General features: G+C 46.5%; 1 protein-coding gene across 1 annotated transcript; it reads left to right on the forward strand.

Moving 5' to 3' along the window:
• The first annotated feature begins 5312 nt into the window (after window positions 1-5312).
• Window positions 5313-19025, forward strand: LOC131192766 (zinc finger and SCAN domain-containing protein 16-like). The gene is made up of 4 exons (XM_058172266.1): window positions 5313-5413; window positions 10302-11191; window positions 15563-15653; window positions 15877-19025. The coding sequence occupies exons 2-4, from the start codon at window positions 10403-10405 to the stop codon at window positions 16392-16394; spliced, it is 1398 nt and encodes a 465-aa protein (XP_058028249.1). The 5' UTR covers window positions 5313-5413; window positions 10302-10402; the 3' UTR covers window positions 16395-19025.
• Window positions 19026-19912: the final 887 nt, after the last annotated feature.

Here is a 19912-nt window from a genome sequence, read left to right on the forward strand (position 1 = left end):
TTATGACGGTCGCAGTGTCCCGGGGTCACGTGATCCCCTTTGGCGACCTTCTGACAAGCAAAGTCCATGGAGAAACCAGATTCATTTAATAACTGTGTTATTCATTTAACAACTGCAGTGAATTGCTTAACAAACATGGCAAGAAAATGGGGCAAACTCATTTAATAATAATAATAATAATAATAATATTTTAATTTGTATACCGCCCTTCTCCCGAAGGACTCAGGGCAGTGAACAAGCAAAATAAAAACAGCAATCAAATACATACAATAAAATATCAATTAAAAAACTTATTAAATTTAGCCCGAATTTAAATACCTTTAAAATCCAAAAACCTAATTTAAAAATTTAAAACCCTAAAAACAACTAAAAAGTTCTATGCCAGTCCCGCACGGGTAAATAAATAGGTCTTAAGCTCGCGGCGAAAGGCCCGAAGGTCCGGAAGTTGGCGAAGTCCAGAGGGAAGCTCGTTTCACAGGGTAGGAGCCCCCACAGAGAAGGCCCTTCCCCTGGGGGCCACCAGCCGACATTGCTTGGCTGACGGCACCCTAAGGAGTCCCTCTCTGTGAGAGCATTTAATAAATGTCTCACTTAGCAACATAAATTTGTGGTCGTAAGTCGAGGGCTACCTGTAATACGTACATACATCATATCTATATCATCTATCTATCTATCTTATGTCATATATATGGATTTATGCAAAAGAGTAAAAGATCTCCACTTAATATCAGACTGGATTTTCAGGGAATACTATTCTCAAAGTTAGAGGTTTTTTTTTAAATTACCATTTACATTTTTTAAAAATTTAGCCATTAAATTAATTTTTTTTAAAAATTAAGGAAAAAAATCCATAGCTTGAAGCCTGAGTCTTCTTTTCAAAGACCACATCAGAACTTGGAGGGGTGAGAGGGAACTGACGTTTCATGAGAAATCTTGTGAGATTTCAAGATCTAAGTTTTTTAAAATGATTTCATTTTTTACTTAATGCACACACACACATCCGCGTGCACACACAAACTAAAACCCTTGATTCCTGTAACCTTTAAGTGGGCGAAAAGGTGCACTGCAGGGTAAAACCTTTTGAATCACGGTACCTCAGATGGGCTAACTTTTTAGAATGCAGCCAAATGTGGGACGCACGACACCTGTAAGTTTGAGATTTTGCAAAACTGGTAAAAACATTTTATGACATAGACATCATACTAAAGCAGCTTATGACAGCCAGTTTGATCTAAGGCAGTGGACTAGAAAGCAGGAGACCATGAGTTCATAGTCCCATCTTAGCCATGAAAGCCTGCTGGGTGACTTTGGGCCTGGTCTCTCTTTACCTAGCCCACCTTACAGGATGGTTGTTGTGGGGAAAATATGAGGAAGGTGTGTTGGATATTGTTCCCAGCCTTTGAGTTAATTTGTAAAAAATAATACAGGCAGCATATAAATAAATATAAATCATACCAAATGTCAAAACATTTCCTATGCTGATGTTTGACTGGCACACAGTTCCAAATGGGTTATTATTCTGGAGGTAAGTTGTTCCACTGATTAATTCTTCTGTCAGGGAATTTCTTCTTAGTTCTAGGTTGCTTCTCTCCTTGATTAGTTTCCACCCATTGCTTCTTGTCCTGCCTTCAGGTGCTTTGGAGAATAACTTGACTCCCTCTTCTTTGTGGCAGCCCCTGAGATATTGGAACAATTAATTAATTGTTAATTCTTCTCACTGTCAGGAAATTTCTCCTTAGTTTTAGGTTGCTTCTCTCTTTGTTTAGTTTCCATCTATTGTTTCTTGTCCTACCTTTGTTGGAGAATAGCTTGACTCCCTCTTCTTTGTAGCAGCCTCTCAAATATTAGAATACGGCTCTTGCTCCTGGGGAGGAAAGTTATGGCAAATATAGACAGTGTACTAAAAAGCAGAGACATCACCCTGCCAACAAAAGTGCGTATAGTCAAGGCTTTGGTTTTCCCAGTTGCAATGTATGGCTGTGAAAGTTGGACCATAAGAAAGGCTGAGCGCCAAAGAATGGAGGCCTTTGAACTGGAGAAGACTCCTTCGAGTCCCTTGGACTGCAAGGCGAACAAACAGGTCAGTCCTAGGGGAGATCAACCCTGACTGCTCTTTAGAAGGCCAGATCCTGAAGTTGAAACTGAAATACTTTGGCCACCTAATGAGAAGGAAGGACTCACTGGAGAAGAGCCTAATGCTGGGAAAGATTGAGGGCAAAAGAAGAACGGGACGACAGAGAACGAGGTGGCTGGATGGAGCCACTGAAGCAGTCGGCGTGACCTTAAATGGACTCCAGAGGACAGGAAGGCCTGGAGGAACGTCCATGGGTCACAATGGGTCGGACACAACTTTGCAACTAACAACAACAACAAATCATGTCTCCCCAGTCCTTCTTTTCCCTAGAGTAGACATACCCAATTCCTACATCTGTGAATGTACCCCAGCTCTTCCAATGAAGATATTACCTTAGAAGGTCTGTCATTATTGAAAGCCTTGAGAAAACTGATCAGGAAATATTTTTGAAAGGATGATCCAATCAATCACAGCTTCTCTAGGAGAGAGAGAGAAAGAGGGAGAGATTATTTAAGAGTTGACAACCCTGGGCCAAACACTTCAGGTATCTTGGGAGGGCAAAGATGATCAAACATGCGTTGTGATGTCATAATTCAAATCCTGTGATTTACATATTGATGCTGGGGGGTGATTATGAGAGGATCTACAAAGCAATGTTTTCTCATTTTTTTTCATCGTTGCCCATGGTAGCAGGTGCCTATATCCGAGTCAGCAAGTGAAAAGAAGAACTAGGGGTGACATGAACAGCAGCCTTCCAATATCTGAGGGGCCGCCACAAAGAGGAGAGGCTCAACCTATTTTCCAAAGCACCAGAAGGCAGGGCAGGAAACGATGGAAACAAATCAAAGAGAGAACCTAGAACTAAGAAGAAATTTCCTAACAGCGAGGACAATTAATTGGTGGAATAGCTGGCCTTCAGAAGTGGTGAGACCTCCATCACTGAAGGCTTTCAAAAAGAGACAGGACAACCATTTGTCTGGAATGGTACAGGGATTCCTACTTGAGCAGGGGGTTGGAGACCTTCAAGGTCCCTTCCATCTCTGTTATTCTGTTAAATTGATCGAGAACAAATATTTTAGGCTGCACAGTGGTTCTCTATTTGACCTCCCAAAACTGAGTGAACATAAAACCTGTCCACAACATACAGCAGTCTTTTCCCACATGTTCCAAAACTTCTTTCAGAAATTCAAATAGAAAATTATGTTATTTTGCACAATCGGCTCCTGAAAAGAATGCCAGTTTCCATTCCGTGTCTCTGTAATGATAGGAAGGCTCATCTCAAAACATATAAACTTCAAAACATCTAAAAAACAGGGTTGAAACATAATGAGGCTTAAAAGGGAAAGTATATTTTATTCTTAAACCCACTACAGCAATGTGTCTCAACCTTAAGATGTGTGGAACTCAACTCCCAGAATCAAATGGAGAATTAAAGTAGCCAAGGTTGAGACCCACTGGATTATAGTCTCACTAATCTTAATTGTAGAAATAGATATGACATAGTAAATATCTATCCACTTCTGTTGAGACCGGGAGTCAAGAGTCAGAATGGACTGTGGACACCTGATTTTAAAAATGAGATGAGCAATATTTTTTTCACTACGGTCTAATAGTTCACTTATCTCCCAAACTTAACTTGAAGTCCAAATTTATGCATTTCAACTCCTAGAAATCCCTAGCCCGTGTGCTGGGGAATTCTGGGAGTTGAAGTCCACATTTCTTAAAAAGTTGCCAAGTTAGAGAAACATTGGTCTAATTCAGAGGTTTCTCAAACCATTAGCCCCTTTATGACTTGTGGATTTCAACTCCCAGAATTCCTGAGTCAGCCAGCTCAGGAATTCTGGGAATTGAAGTCCAACAAGTCATAAAGGGGCCAATGGTTCTTCACCACATAAATAATTTGGAAAAAGGGCAGAACTGTATGGATGTTCCCTTTTAGTTTCCCTCCCCTCCTTACATCTGTAGGAATTTAGCACCCACCCCCCTCCTAGAAGAATGAAATATTTTAGAAAATATTTAAAAAGGCAGAATATATTTCCCTGGATGAGAAATGGAGAAACATGTTTTAAAGACAAAGCAGCTCCCAGCAACTTCCTGCCACCCCCCACCTTTGTCAATGGGCCATCATCATCTGCAACATAATAGAACCCATCTAGCAACTGAAACTCACCACATGACACCTGGGAAGATTACAACAGCCAGCAAGGCTAGCTAAGACCCCCCTCCCCATGGGAGTCTGACAACCAATCAGGACACTCTTCCTGTGCCCCAGGAAATTCAAAGCTCAGAGAAAGCATAAAGCCAGGGAGTGCACAGGATCTCAACCCTTTTCTGTTCAGGAACTCAAGCCATGTGATCCTGACCACCATTAAACCATCTTTCCAAGCAGCCTCCATGTTTCCAGTGTCTTTGTCCCCACTTGGAACTGAAACCAGATGGATATTTCTTCCAACACATCTTAAGTTTATTTTCATCATAAATATACCATCGTTTCATTGTGTCCACAGCGTTGAGTTATTATTATTCTTGTTTGCTCTTTGTTTACATCGCCTTCATATATTTTAAAAACTATTGGTCAAAAAGATAAAAAAAAGACCGGGAGACCATCTTTTTTTTGGGGGGGGGGAGAAATTTTCTCGCTTGCGAAAGACTACATTTCCCAGGAATCCTCGCGGCGGCTCAAAAAAGGCGCCTTCTGACTGGACAGGGGTCGCCAACCTTGGCAACTTTAAGACTTGTGGACTTCAACTCCCAGAATTCCTCAGCCAGCAAAGCTGGTTGAGGAAGTCTGGGAGTTGAAGTCCACAAGTCTTAAAGTTGCCAGGGTTGGAGACTCCTGGATGTAGGTTTCCCCCCACTTCTCCTCTTTTTTTTCCACCTTTCCCTTTTTGCAAAGTGCGATGCGAGCAAAGGAGGAACTTCCCCCCCCCAAAAAAAAGAGAGAGAGAGAAAATCGACCTAAGCATCCAAGGGAGGTGGGGGGGTGCAAGCAGGGGAAAAAAGGAATTAAACCTTTTCACACTGAGATCCCATTCTGGGGAAGAGGAGGGGGAGGGGGAATCTTTGCAAAAATCACCCCCGCCCCCCCCCCGCAATCACAACAACAAAACCCCTTTAAAAAACGCTTTTGGGGGGAAAAGGAGAAAAAAAAAGTGCATTTCAGAGGCAATTTTGTTATTTGACTCGATGAGCCTCACCCCTTCCTGCGCAGAACCCTCCCACGGAAGCAGCTGTATTTATTTAATGCTTCTGGCTCGCAGCGAGGTCCACTTCCTTGTATATAAAGCGGGGGGAAGGCGTCCTCGTTTTCGAGTGGGGGGATCTCCCGCAGGAATCCGGGTGAGTGGCCGATCGGAGCGCAAAAGTGGGGGGGGCAGGTGAGGGGTTTTTTTTAAAGAAAGCGAAGCCCCCCCGTTGATTTCGATGGGATCTGATTCCCCGGGAAGAACCTTTAAAAGCAAATCCCAAGGCAACATGGACTTCCTTCGCAGCCCAGAGGCGGACACGGTTGCAGCTCCAAAATTGCCACCCTAAGATTTCAGGGGGGGCACGTTTTTGGTTGGGGGTGGGAACTCAGGGTCTGGAGCACCTGGAACAAACCCCCCAGCCCCACACACACTCAGCTATGGAAGCTATTGTATGACTATAACTTTTTGTTGCTATCATTAAGGGTTAAATTGCAACCTATGACCATCATTTGTGTTGTTAAATGTTGTAGAATAGAATAGAATAGAGAATAGAATTTTTTATTGGCCAAGTGTGATTGGACACACAAGGAATTTGTCTTGGTGCAGATGCTCTCAGTGTACATAAAAGAAAAGATACGTTCATCAAGGTACAACATTTACAACACAATTGATGGTCAATATATCAATATAAATCATAAGGATTGCCAGCAACAAGTTATAGTCATACGGTCATAAGTGGAAAGAGATTGGTGATGGGAACTATGAAACGATTAATAGTAGTGCAGTACCTTTGATGAAGGTATTTTTTTCTTTTTCTTTTATGTACACATGCACCAAAACAAATTCCTTGTGTGTCCAATCACACTTGTCCAATAAATTCTATTCTATTCTATTCTATTCTATTCTATTCTATTCTATTCTATTCTATTCTATTCTATTGGGACCTTTTGGGCCGGCCCCCTCCCATTCAGCCCCAGAGCCAAGATGGGGAAGAAGTGGGGAGAGCCAATTCTAGTCCCCCCCTCCTGTTAGCCCTGGTAGCTTCTTTGGGGGGGGTGTCCCTACTGGGGCAGCAGTCTTTCAGTATTTGAGGGGCTGGCACCAAGAGGAGGGGGATGTGTGTGTCAATTTATTTTTTCAAAGCACCAGAAGGCAGGACAAGAAACAATGGATGGGAACTAGTCAAGGAGAGAAGCAAGCTGGAATTAAGGAGAAACTTCCTGAGGAGGGGCAACTTAACCAGTGGAACAGCTTGCCACCAGAAGTTGTAGGGGCTTCATCCCTAGAGGTGTGTTTTTTTTTCTTTTAAAGAAGAGACTGGACAGTCCCTTGTCTGAAATGGGATAGGAAGGATCTCCAGCTTGAGCAAGGGGCTGGACTAGAACCCTGGTCTCCAACCTTGGCAATTTTAACCCTGAAGGACTTCAACTCCCAGAATTCTCCAGCCAGCTTTGCTGGCTAGGGGATTCTGGGAGTTGAAGTCCTCCAGGCTTAAAGTGGCCAAGGTTGGAGAACCCTGTTCTAAGTGTATTCTAGTCTCTTTTTTTGCCTCTTGGGTTCAAGAGTTGAAGTCCTCCAGGGTTAAAATTACCAAGGTTGGAGACCCCTGAACTAGAAGACCTCCAAGGTCCCTTCCATTTCTATTTAGTCCTTCTCTTATAGCTCAACCTATTTTGCCAGGGGAGGGGGGCAGTTTAGAGGCTGAGGTATCCCCCTTGAGCTTCTAAAAAAAAAATACTTAGCAAATTCCTATATGGGGTTCAGCCAGTATTTATTTATTTATTTGATTTTTATACCGCCCTTCTCCTGAAGGACTCAGGGCAGTTTACAGCCAATGTAAAAACAATAACAATGTACAACTAAAACAAAAATTAAAAAACTTATTATATAATTGGCAGAGATTTAAAACGTTTAGACCTAAAACCCTTAAAATTCATATTAAAATATAAATTAATTCAACCCCAATTAAATTTAAAATTTAAGCCAGTCCCGCGCGAATAAATAAATACGTCTTTAGCTCGCGGCGAAAGGTCCGAAGGTCAGGCAATTGGCGCAAGCTAGGGGGAAGTTCGTTCCAGAGGGTAGGAGCCCCCACAGAGAAGGACCTTCCCCTGGGGGCCGCCAGCTGACATTGCTTGGCGGATGGCACCCTGAGAAGTCCCTCTCTGTGAGCGTACGGGTCGGTGGGTTAGTAACCGTGTTACTAACTTAACATCTTAACAAAAAATAATTGCTACCAACCTGCCTTCCGTTGAGGACCTGTATACTGCACGAATCAAGAAGAGGGCCGTGAAAATATTTACAGATCCCTCACATCCAGGACATAAACTGTTTCAACTCCTACCCTCAAAACGACGCTATAGAGCACTGCACACCAGAACAACTAGACACAAGAACAGTTTTTTCCCGAAGGCCATCACTCTGCTAAACAAATAATTCCCTCAACACTGTCAGACTATTTACTGAATCTGCACTACTATTAATCTTCTCATAGTTCCCATCACCAATCTCTTTCCACTTATGACTGTATGACTATAACTTGTTGCTGGCAATCCTTATGATTTATATTGATATATTGACCATCAATTGTGTTGTAAATGTTGTACCTTGATGAACGTATCTTTTCTTTTATGTATGCTGAGAGCATCTGCACCAAGACAAATTCCTTGTGTGTCCAATCACACTTGGCCAATAAAAATTCTATTCTATTCTATTCTACCACTTATTCAGTGCCGTCCTAACTTTGAATGATGGCTGAATGAATGTTCCTAAGTCAACAGCTAATGTCCCTGACTTACAACAGTTTGCTTAGCGACCATTCGAAGTTACAACGGCACTGAAAAGAGAGACTGTATGACCAGTTTTCACACTTATGACCAGTTTTCACACTTATGACCGTGGAAACGTTCCCATGATCGTGCGATCAAAATTCGAGCCCTTGGCAACAGGCCCAGGATCATGTGATCACCATTTTTGTAACCTTCCCAGCCGGCTTCCGACAACCAAGTCAACAGGGGAAGCCAGATTCGCCTAACGACCTCATGATTCGCCGAGCAACCGCAGTGATTCACTTAACAACGGGGGCAAAAGATCGTAAAGTGAGGCAAGCCTCACTCGCTTAGCAACGGAAATTTGGGGTTCAGTTTGTTGTAAGTTGAAGACTACCTTTTATGGGTCAGACAGGTTTCAGGGCCCCTTTTATCCGTGTTTTGTTCTGTTTGATTGGCAAGATGGCAGCTGCTCTTCTCTTGCTGATTTATAAGTTGGTGGGCATTTGGGTGAGGGAGAGGGTTTCCTTGGGGTGAGGCCCAACTTCTTTTGTCTGGTTTTGGTGACTTCCTCCCCCTTCTTTGTTCCCTTAACGACTTGGTTCCTTCTTTTAAATACCTCCCTGAAAGGATCTTTTATTATTATTATTATTATTATTTATTAAATTTTTATCCCGCCCTTCTCCCAAAGGACTCAGGGCGGTGTACAGCCAAGGATAAAACTCAAAATATATATACAATTAAAACCAGAATTTAAAACAAAGCAAATTACAAATAAGGCCGACAATTAAAATTAAAATTTAAAATTTAAAAATTCAAAACCCTAAAACAATAAAAAACCCAATTTAAAATAGTAAAACTATTATGCCAGTCCCGCTTGAATAAATAAGTGTGTTTTTAGCTCACGGCGAAAGGTCCGAAGATCAGGCACTTGGCGTAAGCCAGGGGGAAGTTCGTTCCAGAGTGTCGGTGCTCCAACAGAGAAGGCCCTTCCCCTGGGGGCCGCCAGCCGACACTGTTTGGCGGACGGCACCCTGAGGAGACCCTCTCTGTGAGAGCGTACAGGTCGGTGGGAAGCATAGGGTAACAGCAGGCGGTCTCGTAAGTACCTGGGTCCTAAGCCATGGAGCGCTTTAAAGGTGGTAACCAAAATCTTGAAGCGCACCCGAAAGACCACAGGAAGCCAGTGCAGACTATGCAGCAGTGATGTTACGTGGGAGCCACGAGTGGCTCCCGTTACTACTCGCGCTGCCGCATTCTGGACTAACTGCAGCCTCCGGGTGCACCTCAAGGGCAGCCCCATGTAGAGAGCATTGCAATAATTTTAAACCAACGGGTCACCAACTGGTGGTCCATAGCGAGAAAATTATGGTGGTCCACAGAAAAATTATTTGCATTTTTTATATTGCACTAAATCAGGGGTCCTCAAACTACGGCCCCTGGGACGGATACGTGCAATGAACGTTTGTGTTGCTGCAGAGAGTCTCCCCCTTTGGGGTATTTTTGTGTGGGTCGGAGGGGGGCAGAAATTCCGACTTGGGGTCTGGTTCAGCCTCCTGGTGTGGAGGTTTGGGCAAAGGCTGGAGAAAAGTGACACTGGTGGCGAAGAGCCGGAGGGCCTTGTTCCAGTGGGACTGTATCATGGCCTGGAACTGGCTGACCATCTCAGCCCGCTGAGCCTCCAGGCGCCTTGCATTCCCGCAGGTCTTCCCTCTGCTTGGAAAGCCTATGCTCCTAGTCCTCAGTGAGGTGCTTCTGCTGAGCCTCCTCCTCGGTCAGATCCAATTTGAACTGAGCCAGCTGTTTTGCCAACTCTTTCTCATGGTGGCTGGTTAGCTCCAACAACTGCTTCCTGTTGGGGTCCTAAGGGGCAGGGTGGGGAGGCGAAGAGGGGCAGGCTGGGGAGGGGCAAGTAGAGGCCAGTGAGGCACCCCTTGATATGAGTGACACTGAGTTGACCACGCCCACCCAGTCACATGACCACCTAGTCACACCCACCCACCCTGTCATTAGGTAGATCATATTAGTGGTCCATGGGATTTAAAAGTATTAATTTAGTGGTCCCTGAGGTCCGAAAGGTTGGGGACCCCTGCTTTAGACAGGATCCCTGGCTTCAGTCCACCCACGTCCCTGCTTCATCTTCAGGTAGGGCAGCTTCAGCCTCGTCTCACCTGGCCCACCTGTTTCTCTCCTGCGGGACGGGTGACTTGAGAGTCGGGGAAGCCGTTAGAAGTGTTGGGAAACTCAGGCACCGATCTCTTCTCCCCGCAGAACGCCAGAGAGCCATTTTGCCATCGACTGTAGGTTTCCCTTCAGGGATCGTCTTGTTTCGGTTGGAGAGATTCCGGCTTGTCCATTGCCACATAAAGCCGATGGCCGACGGAGAGGTGCCCCGGACGGGATTCAGCCTGCAGTTGCAAGCCGCGTTGGAGAAGTGGATGCAGCCGGGATTCAAAAGGCAGGATCTGGGCCGAGCGGCTTCCAAATCGGGCGAGGAGTTAGGAGGCGACCGGAAGAGCTGCAGAGGGCTGGAGGGAACGGAGCAACTGGTAAAACAGGAGCCGGACCTGCTCTCTCAGCAGTGGGAAGCCCAGTGGCAGGAATTTTTGAAGATGTCTGAATCCCAGCAGCCCTGGGGGGTTGTCTCCCTGGTCCAGGAGGAGCCCTCCCCTTGGGATGATGCCAAGGCCTTCCTGGCTTCCTTCGAGCAGGTGGCCGAGGCCTGCCAGTGGCCCAGAGAGGAGTGGGCATCCCGGCTGCTGCCCGCCCTCCGAGGAGAAGCCGAGCGAGCGTATTGCAATCTGGGAAGCTCCGAGCGAGAGGATTATGGGAAAGTGAAGGCGGCCATTTTGCACAGGGACGCCCTGGGCCGTGAGAAGCTGCGCCAGCACTTTCGACGCTTCTGCTACCAGGAGGCGGAGGGGCCGCGGGGGGCGTATAGCCGGCTGCAGGCGCTTTGCCATCAATGGCTGAAAGTGGAGCATCACTCCAAGGAGCAGATCCTGGAGTTGTTGATCCTGGAGCAATTTTTGGCCATCTTGCCGCCCGAGATCCAGAGCTGGGTCCGTGGAAACAGCCCCGAGACCTGCATTCAGGCGGTATCCCTGGCCGAGGACTTTCTGCAAATGCAAGAGGAAGGGCATCAGCATCAGGAGCAGGAGGTAAGTCGATTCGGGAGGATGCAGTTAGGACCGCAGTTTGATCCTTTGCAAATCAAACTAGGTGTCTGAAACAAGAGATCCAAGTCAACCTTTGGGACTGGCAGCTGTGCCATCAAATGAACCTTTCAGGGTCTTGGCAGAATGCTGAGTCTAGAATGCTGAGTCTGGAATCTGCCAATACTTAACCGGGGTACACCAGCCCTTCAACTTAGTCTGGACCAGGAGTCTCCAACCTTGTCAACTAACTTTAAGCCTGGCGGACTTCAACTCCCAGAATCCCCCAGCCAGCTTTGTTTTGCTGGCTGGGGGATTCTGGGAGTTGAAGTCCACCAGCCTTAAAGTTGACAAGGTTAAAGACCCCTGGCCTAGACAAGAAACCATGAGTATAAATGCTACCTGTTTTGCATGGTTATGGTAACTGAATCTTGCTAGTCTTAAAACGTATATCTTTGTCCTCTTGCCTTCACTTTCCAGGGACTGGGGGAGGGTCCCTTTTGGAGAACCTTACCCCCCGCCCCCCACAATTCCTTTGGTGGGACGAGAAGCCTTATATAGGTAGTCCTCAACTTACGATCACAATTGAATCCCAGATTTCCATTGCTGAACGAGACAGCCCCGAGGTTGACTCAGCCTTCCATCCTTCCAACAAAGATGATTTAGGGGGCCGGAGGCTAAAACATACAGTTGCATGAAATTGGGTATGTGGAGTCTGATGAACTAGCAGTTCTGATGAATTAGCAGTTCGAAAGCACGTAAAAAAATGCAAGTGGAAAAATAGGGACCACCTTTGGTGGGAAGGTAAGAGCGTTCCGTGCGCCTTTGGCGTTGAGTCATGCCGGCCACATGACCACGGAGAACGCCTTCGGACAGCGCTGGCTGTTCGGCTTTGAAACGGAGATGAGCACCGCCCCCTCAAGTCGGGAACGACATACGTGCGAGGGGAACCTTTACTTTTACCTTTAGTCTGTTGAAAAGAAGGACTAGGACTGACATGTCTTTTAGTATCTCATTTAGTATCTCATTTAGTATGAGTACCAAATGAGTATTTAGTATAAATACTCATTTAGTATCTCATTTAGTATGTCATTTAGTATCTCAGGGGTTGCCACAAAGAAGAGGGAGTCAAGCTATTTCCCAAAGCACCTGAGGGCAGGACAAAAAGCAGTGGGTGGAAACCAATTAAGGAGAAATGCAACCTAGAACTGAGGAGAAAATTCCTGACAGTTAGAACAATCAATCAGTGGAACAACTTGCCACCAGAAGTTGTGAATGCTCCAACACTGGAAGTTTTTAAGAAGAAATTGGATAACCATTTATCTGAAAATGGAATAGGGTTTCCTGCCTGAGCAGGGGGTTGGACTAGAAGACCTCCAAGGTCCCTTCCAACTATTCTATTCTATTCTATTCTTCCGAGGTGGGTAACATGAGGACCCAGATTGTTGGGGGCCAATCCGCTGACTCTGTAAACTGCTTAGATAGGGCTGTAAAGCACCGTGAAGCGGTATATAAGTCTAAGGGCTATTTCTATTGCTTTCTTGTCACAGTTGTTAAGTTAGCAACAAGTTTGTTAAGTGAACTTTGCTTGTCAGAAGGTCGCGAAAGGGGATCACGTAACCCCCGGGATATTTAGCGACCGTTCGAAGTTACAGCAGCCATTGAAAAAGGTGACTTGCGACCGTTTTTCACACTTACGACCGTGGCAGCATCTTCGTGGTCACGCGATTTACATTTGGGTGCTTGAAAACGGGTTCATATTTATGACGGTTGCAGTGTCCCCCTGGTCACGTGATCCCCTTTCGCGACCTTCTGACAAGCAAAGTCAATGGGGAAGCCAGACTCACTTAACAAACGTGTTACTGACTTAACAACGGCGCTGATTCACTTAACAACGGTGGCAGGAAAACAAAATTTCTCACTTAGCAACATAGATTTTGGGCTCAACTGTGATCGTAAATTGAGGACTATCTGTACCCACCTAGGTTCGTGCCGTTCCTCCTCCTCTTCCTCCTCCTCCTCCTGCTGTTGTCAGGGTTCCAAGTAATACCCCCAACGAAAGAAAACTCGGAGGCTTGGATTTCCTCAAAGCAATTTTTTATTAGAGATGTCATATTGGCACATCTGGGAAAACCCAAATCTGAAAGTTTCCAGGTTTTCCCCATTGAAGTGAAAGTTCAAGTCCCTGCCCAGCACCCTCATGTCCATCACATGTTCCAATCATCCACCGTCCAAACTGAAGACACTCCCCAGTCATCCAACTCCAAGTGCCAGGGCACTGCATCTTTGACTCTCTGAGAAAGGAATGTTATTTTGACTACACCCCAACGAAGCTATCGAAATGCTGTCCCGGTGTTTGGAAGCCGTACGGGTCTGGATGGGGAGAAACAGGCTCAAGCTCAATCCCTCCAAGACGGAGTGGCTGTGGATGCCGGCACCCCGGTACAGTCAGTTGCAGCTGCGGCTGACTGTTGGGGGCGAGTCATTGGCCCCAATGGAAAGGGTGCGCAACTTGGGCGTTCTCCTGGATGGGCGGCTGTCTTTTGAAGACCATTTGACGGCCGTCTCCAGGAGAGCTTTTTACCAGGTTCGCCTGGTCTGCCAGTTGCGCCCCTTCCTAGACCGTGATGCCCTATGCATGGTCACTCATGCGCTCGTGACATCTCGCTTGGATTACTGCAATGCTCGGGTTCCCCTTGAAGAGCATCCGGAGGCTGCAGTTAGTTCAGAATGCAGCTGCGCGGGTGATAGAAGGAGCCCCTCGTGGCTCCCATGTGACACCACTCCTGCGCAGGCTGCACTGGCTACCTGTGGCCTTTCGGGTGCGCTTCAAGGTCCTGGTTACTATCTTTAAAGCGCTCCATGGCATAGGGCCGGGTTACCTACGGGACCGTCTACTGCCACCGATTGCCTCCCACCGACCCGTACGCTCTCACAGAGAGGGACTCCTTAGGGTGCCGTCCGCCAGGCAGTGCCGGCTGGCGACACCTAGGGGAAGGGCCTTCTCTGTGGGGGCTCCCACCCTCTGGAACGAACTTCCCCCCGGACTCCGCCAACTTCCTGACCTTCAAACCTTTCGCCGCGAGCTTAAGACACATCTATTTATCTGCGCAGGACTGGCCTAGAATTTTAATTTTAATTTTAATTTAGCTTCTAAATGGGGTTTTTATTATTTTTATTATTTTTATTATAATTTTAAATTTTACCCTAATTCAATAAGTTTTTTAAATACTGTTTTTACCTTGTATCTATTTTTTGTGTTGTTGTGTCCCACTCCTCCGCTGATGGCCGGGTCAGGGAAATCCGAATCAGGCTTGCCTCTGCAGCTCTGCCCAAAGTCCTAGCAAAGTCCTCAGAGCAGGCAGGAGACCAGTAAGTGACTTCAGCAAGATAAGTTCGACTTTGCCTGACTCAGAGACTGCCAGAAAGCAGATGCTTTATATAGGCCATGGGGTGTGGCTCCATGATTCAGCACTCATTAAGGCCTGCCCCTCCCTTCCTTCTGTTGCCTCCGCCTATCCAGTCTTCTGATGCGAGGGTCACTCCAATCAGCAGCTGTTGGAAGTAAACTTTCCTCAGGCTCACATGCTGTGGAGGAGGGGGAGGGGTCTAGCTGCTCCATTTGCCTGGGCATGGAGCCAGGGCTGGGGCCGGGGGATGCTCCCTCCTCTGCAGCCTGCTTGGGCATGGAGCCAGGGCTGGGACCGGGAGGTGCCCCCTCCTCTTCAGCTTATCTGGGCATGGAGCCAGGACTGGGGCCGGGAGGCATACATTCCTCCGTGTTGGGGAGCAGATAAGAAGGCCCCGGCTGCTGTGAGAGCGGGCAAGACACAACATGTGTTTTTATCAGGCTGTAAACCGCCCTGAGTCCTTCAGGAGATAGGGCGGTATAAAAATTTGATTAAATAAATAAATAAATAAATACATATCATCTACACTTTATGCAATTCCCCCTCCCGTTTTCCCACAGAAGAAGATGTGGCAGGCCTGAAGGCTAAATGTAAAAGATGGCTTCCAGGTCTGACACCTCCTTTGAAATTCAGTGAATTGGAGAGGAGTCCACCTGAGCTGCCTTCTGAGTGTGTTATCTTATTCTGGACTTTAAAAATGCTTCAGCCCCTTTTGCGTAGGGAACGATTCCTTCCTATCTTCCTTCACTCCTTCCTGACTCTCTACAGGTAGGTAGAGGAGGGACTGGTCCCCTCCACTTAATACCTGTGACCGAGAGCAAAATGAACCTGGGTCCTCTCCCATTCCTGGTCTGGCACTTTCCCAACTACCCCATCCTGACCGTCCACCGGTCATCAGCCTTGCAACGCCCCTCTTCTCCATCTCTCTCCCCGCCTTGTTGAAACAGATGTTTTCTCCTGTTTCCAGGTGCTCAAGGAAGTGAGGGATGCTGCAGAGGATTGTGGGAAGGGACCACTGTTCAGGGAGGCTAATCATGAGGGGAACTCTGGAGATGCCGGTGAGTGATACAAACGGACGACTTAAAGCCAGTTGGTCGAATACCTGGATGCATTGTGCGATTCCTTTGGGTGGATATTTTTAATTCCCTCCTCCCTTTCCTTCTTCGGCTCCCTTCCTATTGCCGCTCACCACAACCACCACCACCCGCCAAACTGCTCCAAAACATTTTCTTTAGATTTCTATTTGATATTATTAATTTTTTTACCCCATTTCTCCCATAGGTGAAGGGAGTAGAGGCGTTGACAAAATAGAGAAATATGGGCTGGAGAATTCTGAGCCCAAAACATCGCACGAGATGCTCGGCGGGAGAACGGAAGAGCAGGTGGCTCAATTCGTGGAGCAGGACAACCTTTCGCAAAGCCAAGAGAGACTAATTTGGCCACAGAAGTTCCTTTCCAAGGAGGTGGGCGATAGTGCCGTCCCTTGTCGAGGAAGTTACAGGGAGCTCAGCCAGTCCAGAATGCCCATGGTTAAGAAGTACGGCACCTCCAGCGTCATTGCAAGGAGTTTCTACCATAAATCAAACTTCGCTAAACAAAAAAAAATCCACCCGGGAGAAAAAACGTACAGCTGTTTGAATTGCGGGCGGAGATTCAGCCGTAGGTCGAATCTGAAACGCCACGAGGGCATCCACACGGGGGAGAGGCCCCACGAGTGCTTGGAGTGTGGGAAGAAGTTCACTCGGAAGTCCTACCTCCTTAAACACAGCACCGTTCACATGTACGGAGGAGCGACATAGCGGTTGGCGAGAAACGACGGGTGGATAGAAACTTGGTACTTGCGGGAAAACGAGTCGAAAAAAGGGGGATTTTGATTCTCCTTCAGATCTTTATGGTTCTCAGGGAGTATCTGTTGCCGGCTTACGTTGGGAATCCCGGGAAATATTAAAACCTTGGGGAGAATGTTAATCTAGGATACACAATATGGAGGATTCCTCCAGAGTGTCATAAAGTTTGAGGGGAGGAGCTCATAATGCACGAGAGAAGGAGGGAAGAGATCGCACGAATCTTGATGAATTACAGCATCCTGTAACTCAGTGGTTCTCAACCTTTATAGTGCTGTGACCCCTTTAATACAATTCCCCACGAAGTGGCGACCCCAACCGTAAAATTATTTTCGTTTTGAATTGATCGCGCCTGAAGCCATATTGGCTAGCGATCTGAACTGCTTGCGATTGCCTTGAGGACGGAGGCATTAAAGCGGAGACTCCTCCCCTATTAAGTTTATCGTGCCTGAAGCCAAATTAGGCTAGCGATTGGGAGTGATTGCAGCTGGCTTGAGAGGGAGACATCAGAGCAAAGATTTCTCTCTTTTTTAATTCATCGCGCTGAATTCGGCTAGCCATTTGAAGAGCCTGCAGCTGGCTTGTGGAGTCAACCATTGGAGTGCGATTCTTCGACTCACAAGTATACTTCCCATATTTCCGATGGTCTTAGGTGACCCCTGGCAAATCGTCATTCGATCCTCAACGGGGTCGCGACCCACAGGTTGAGAACCGCTGCTGTAACTCGCTTCCAAGACAATGATTATTTGGGATATTGTTATTTGGGCTATTTCGTCTGTGAAAACAAAAGTGAAGACGTATGTGCCGAAGTTTAAATCTATTTGGAAGGCTGAAATCTTTCTCTAGAACAGCACCGAAGATCTGAAATATAACTATGAGGCAGTATACACTTTGAATTCCGTCAGCACATAATTTCCACGTGGAACAGCCGCCAGACAGAGAGGAGGGAAGCTGTTCCATGGAGAATTAGAAGCACTCCAGCATCAAATCTGAGGGATCCAAATTCACTCGTATTAATCTGAGCAGATGGGTTACTTCCAAGATGGCGTCAAAATGGGCAGCCCGCAGGCCGGATGCGTCACTCCGCAGAGGCAAAAAACATCACAATACGCCACGTGACGCGATCGAGTTTTGACACCTGTGATATAAGGAATGAGACTCTCCTCCCCCCAAATTGCCATTTTACCCTTACAGTTTTTCCTTGGTGGTTTGGTCTGTTTCAATATTCCTGAACCTTGGCACCTTTTAAGATGTGTTGGAATCCCAGAATTTTTGGGAGTGGAAGTCCACACATCTTAAAGGTGCCGACGTTCAGAACTTCTAGTGTCATTTGATTCAATTGACATGGTCGTCTTCCTTTCCCTCAAGTGAGTGGTTAATAGCAGCTTTGCTGGCTGGGGGATTCTGGGAGTTGAAGTCCGCCAGGCTTAAAGTTGCCAAGGTTGGAGACCCCTGGTTTATAGTATTAAAAACACAAGATTATGCAAAAAAATAAAATAAAAATCCAGGACAAAGGAAAACGTGACAGAAGAAAACTCATTGAAACTTCTGTGACGCAGGTAGTATATTTATGCATCCGGACAGCTCGAGGGCCGTTCTGCTCAATTTGTGAGGGATGAACCAGGTTTTTGGGGCCCTTCTAGAGGCTGGCAGAGCTGGGATCATGTGGTTCTCGAAATGAAGATGCTAATTTGGGGAAATGCTCCTTCGCAGAAGGGCCTTCCTTGAAGAAGATAATCCAACTAGAACTTTTGAGGAATGGTGGTTCTTCGTCCCTATATGTTTGGGGATCTCCTTATTTGGGACGCTGCGGAACGCTCAGCTGGGTCTCTGTGGACCAAGTCATAATCTGTCCAACTCTTAATTCTCAGTCCATCACCTCTGCCCACTTTCCACTATTCCTGCCAGCCCAATTAGAGCCAGTGTTTCTCACCCTGGCTTCTTTTTAAGATGGGTGGACTTCAACTCCTCGAATTCCCCTCCCAGTGCGGTTGACTGGGGAATCCTGGGAACGGAAGTCCACGCATTTTGAAGTGGCTAAGCCTGAGAAACACTGGTTTAGAGAAAAAGCTCCCAGCTAGCCTCTGTTTTTCTCCATCTCTCTGTTCAGAACCTGCTAGATGTAATCCACGTTTCTCTTTTTCCCCCCTCATGCACACATATTAAAATAAAAGCTTGCAGTCTAATTGTAGTCTGTTTTGAGTAATTATCACCCCTCTTTAGAGAAGTTATTCCCCTTTTCTTTGCTGGAAATAAATCTGGACAGGCAGTACACCTTCTGAGGATTTTTTTTTTGGTTCCTGGTGGGGGTTTACCTAAAGGTGTGAAAACGAAGGTGCAGAATTACTAGGGCGAAGTCTTTTTGAGCTTGTCTTCTGCTCCCAAAGCTACTGCAGGTCCCTTTAAACTCTTGAAAAGACAAAGTGAATGCAAAAATGTCTTTAGTGGGTTTGGGATGAATAAAGTTCTCTAAACAATCATGCCAATTTCCCCCCCCACTTAAATTAATCGCTTGCTGTCAAGATTGCCTGTTCTAGTGGATCTTCCAGTTTAACCAGAAGACTTAACGTATTTTTCGGAGCATAAGACACATTGGAGTATAAGATGCACCTTAGTTTTTAGGGAGGAAAATAGTGGGGGGAAAATTCTGCCCACCAGGTATTCATCTGGCTAGTCCTTAGCCTGGTCAACTTTAGCACATTAATTTGCTCGCTGGTTTTGAGGTTGAGGCTAAAAAACAGCTTCTAAAGCACAGCTGATCGTCGGAGGGAGCAGCAATTAGAAAAACAGGCAAAGCACAGAAGATCGCTTTGCTCACATTGGAGCTGAAAAACAGCTTCAAAAGCACAGCTGATCCTTGGAGGGAGTTCCAGTGACTAAAGGAGGCAAAGCGCGGAAGGGGTAAGGCAGCAGCTATTCTGGGTAGCCATTTTGGGCACCGTGCGGGGTTACATTCGGAGTATAAGACACACCCACATTTTCAACCTCTTTTAGCCCCCCCCCCCCTTTTTGTGGGGCAGGGGTGAAATCCAGCAGGTTCTGACAGGTTCCGGAGAACCGGTAGTGAAAATTTTGAGTAGTTTGGAGAACCGGCAAATACCACCTGACTAGCCCCAGAGTGGGGTGGGAATGGAGATTTTGCAATATTCTTCCCCCTGGAGTGGGATGGGAATGGAGATTTTGCAGTATCCTCCCCCTGCCACACCCACCAAACCACACCCACAGAACCGGTAGTAAAAAAATTTGGATTTCACAACTGGTGTGGGGAGACCCAGAGTATCGCTTCCCCCAATTAGCCATAGGTCTCCGTCGGCCAGTCCCCCATCTCAGCCTCAGAATTGGTGTGGAATAATGGAGAAGATGCTGGACTACAAGAGGGGGACACCAACCCTCATAAACTTGAACGTGGATGTCTGCATTCCTAGGCCAAAACAATAATCCACAGCACATCATCCACAAATTGGCAGCTGTGA

This window comes from Ahaetulla prasina, chromosome 2, assembly GCF_028640845.1.
Source record: "Ahaetulla prasina isolate Xishuangbanna chromosome 2, ASM2864084v1, whole genome shotgun sequence".
Lineage (NCBI taxonomy): Eukaryota > Metazoa > Chordata > Lepidosauria > Squamata > Colubridae > Ahaetulla > Ahaetulla prasina.

What these genes read in the sequence shown, in the direction of transcription:
- LOC131192766 (XM_058172266.1), top strand. Translation starts at nt 10,403, where the DNA reads ATGGCCGACGGAGAGGTGCCCCGGACGGGATTCAGCCTGCAGTTGCAA. An exon ending in ATCAGCATCAGGAGCAGGAG is followed by an intron (nt 11,192 to 15,562) that starts GTAAGTCGATTC and finishes TCCTGTTTCCAG; the next exon opens with GTGCTCAAGGAAGTGAGGGA. An exon ending in GGGGAACTCTGGAGATGCCG is followed by an intron (nt 15,654 to 15,876) that starts GTGAGTGATACA and finishes TTTCTCCCATAG; the next exon opens with GTGAAGGGAGTAGAGGCGTT.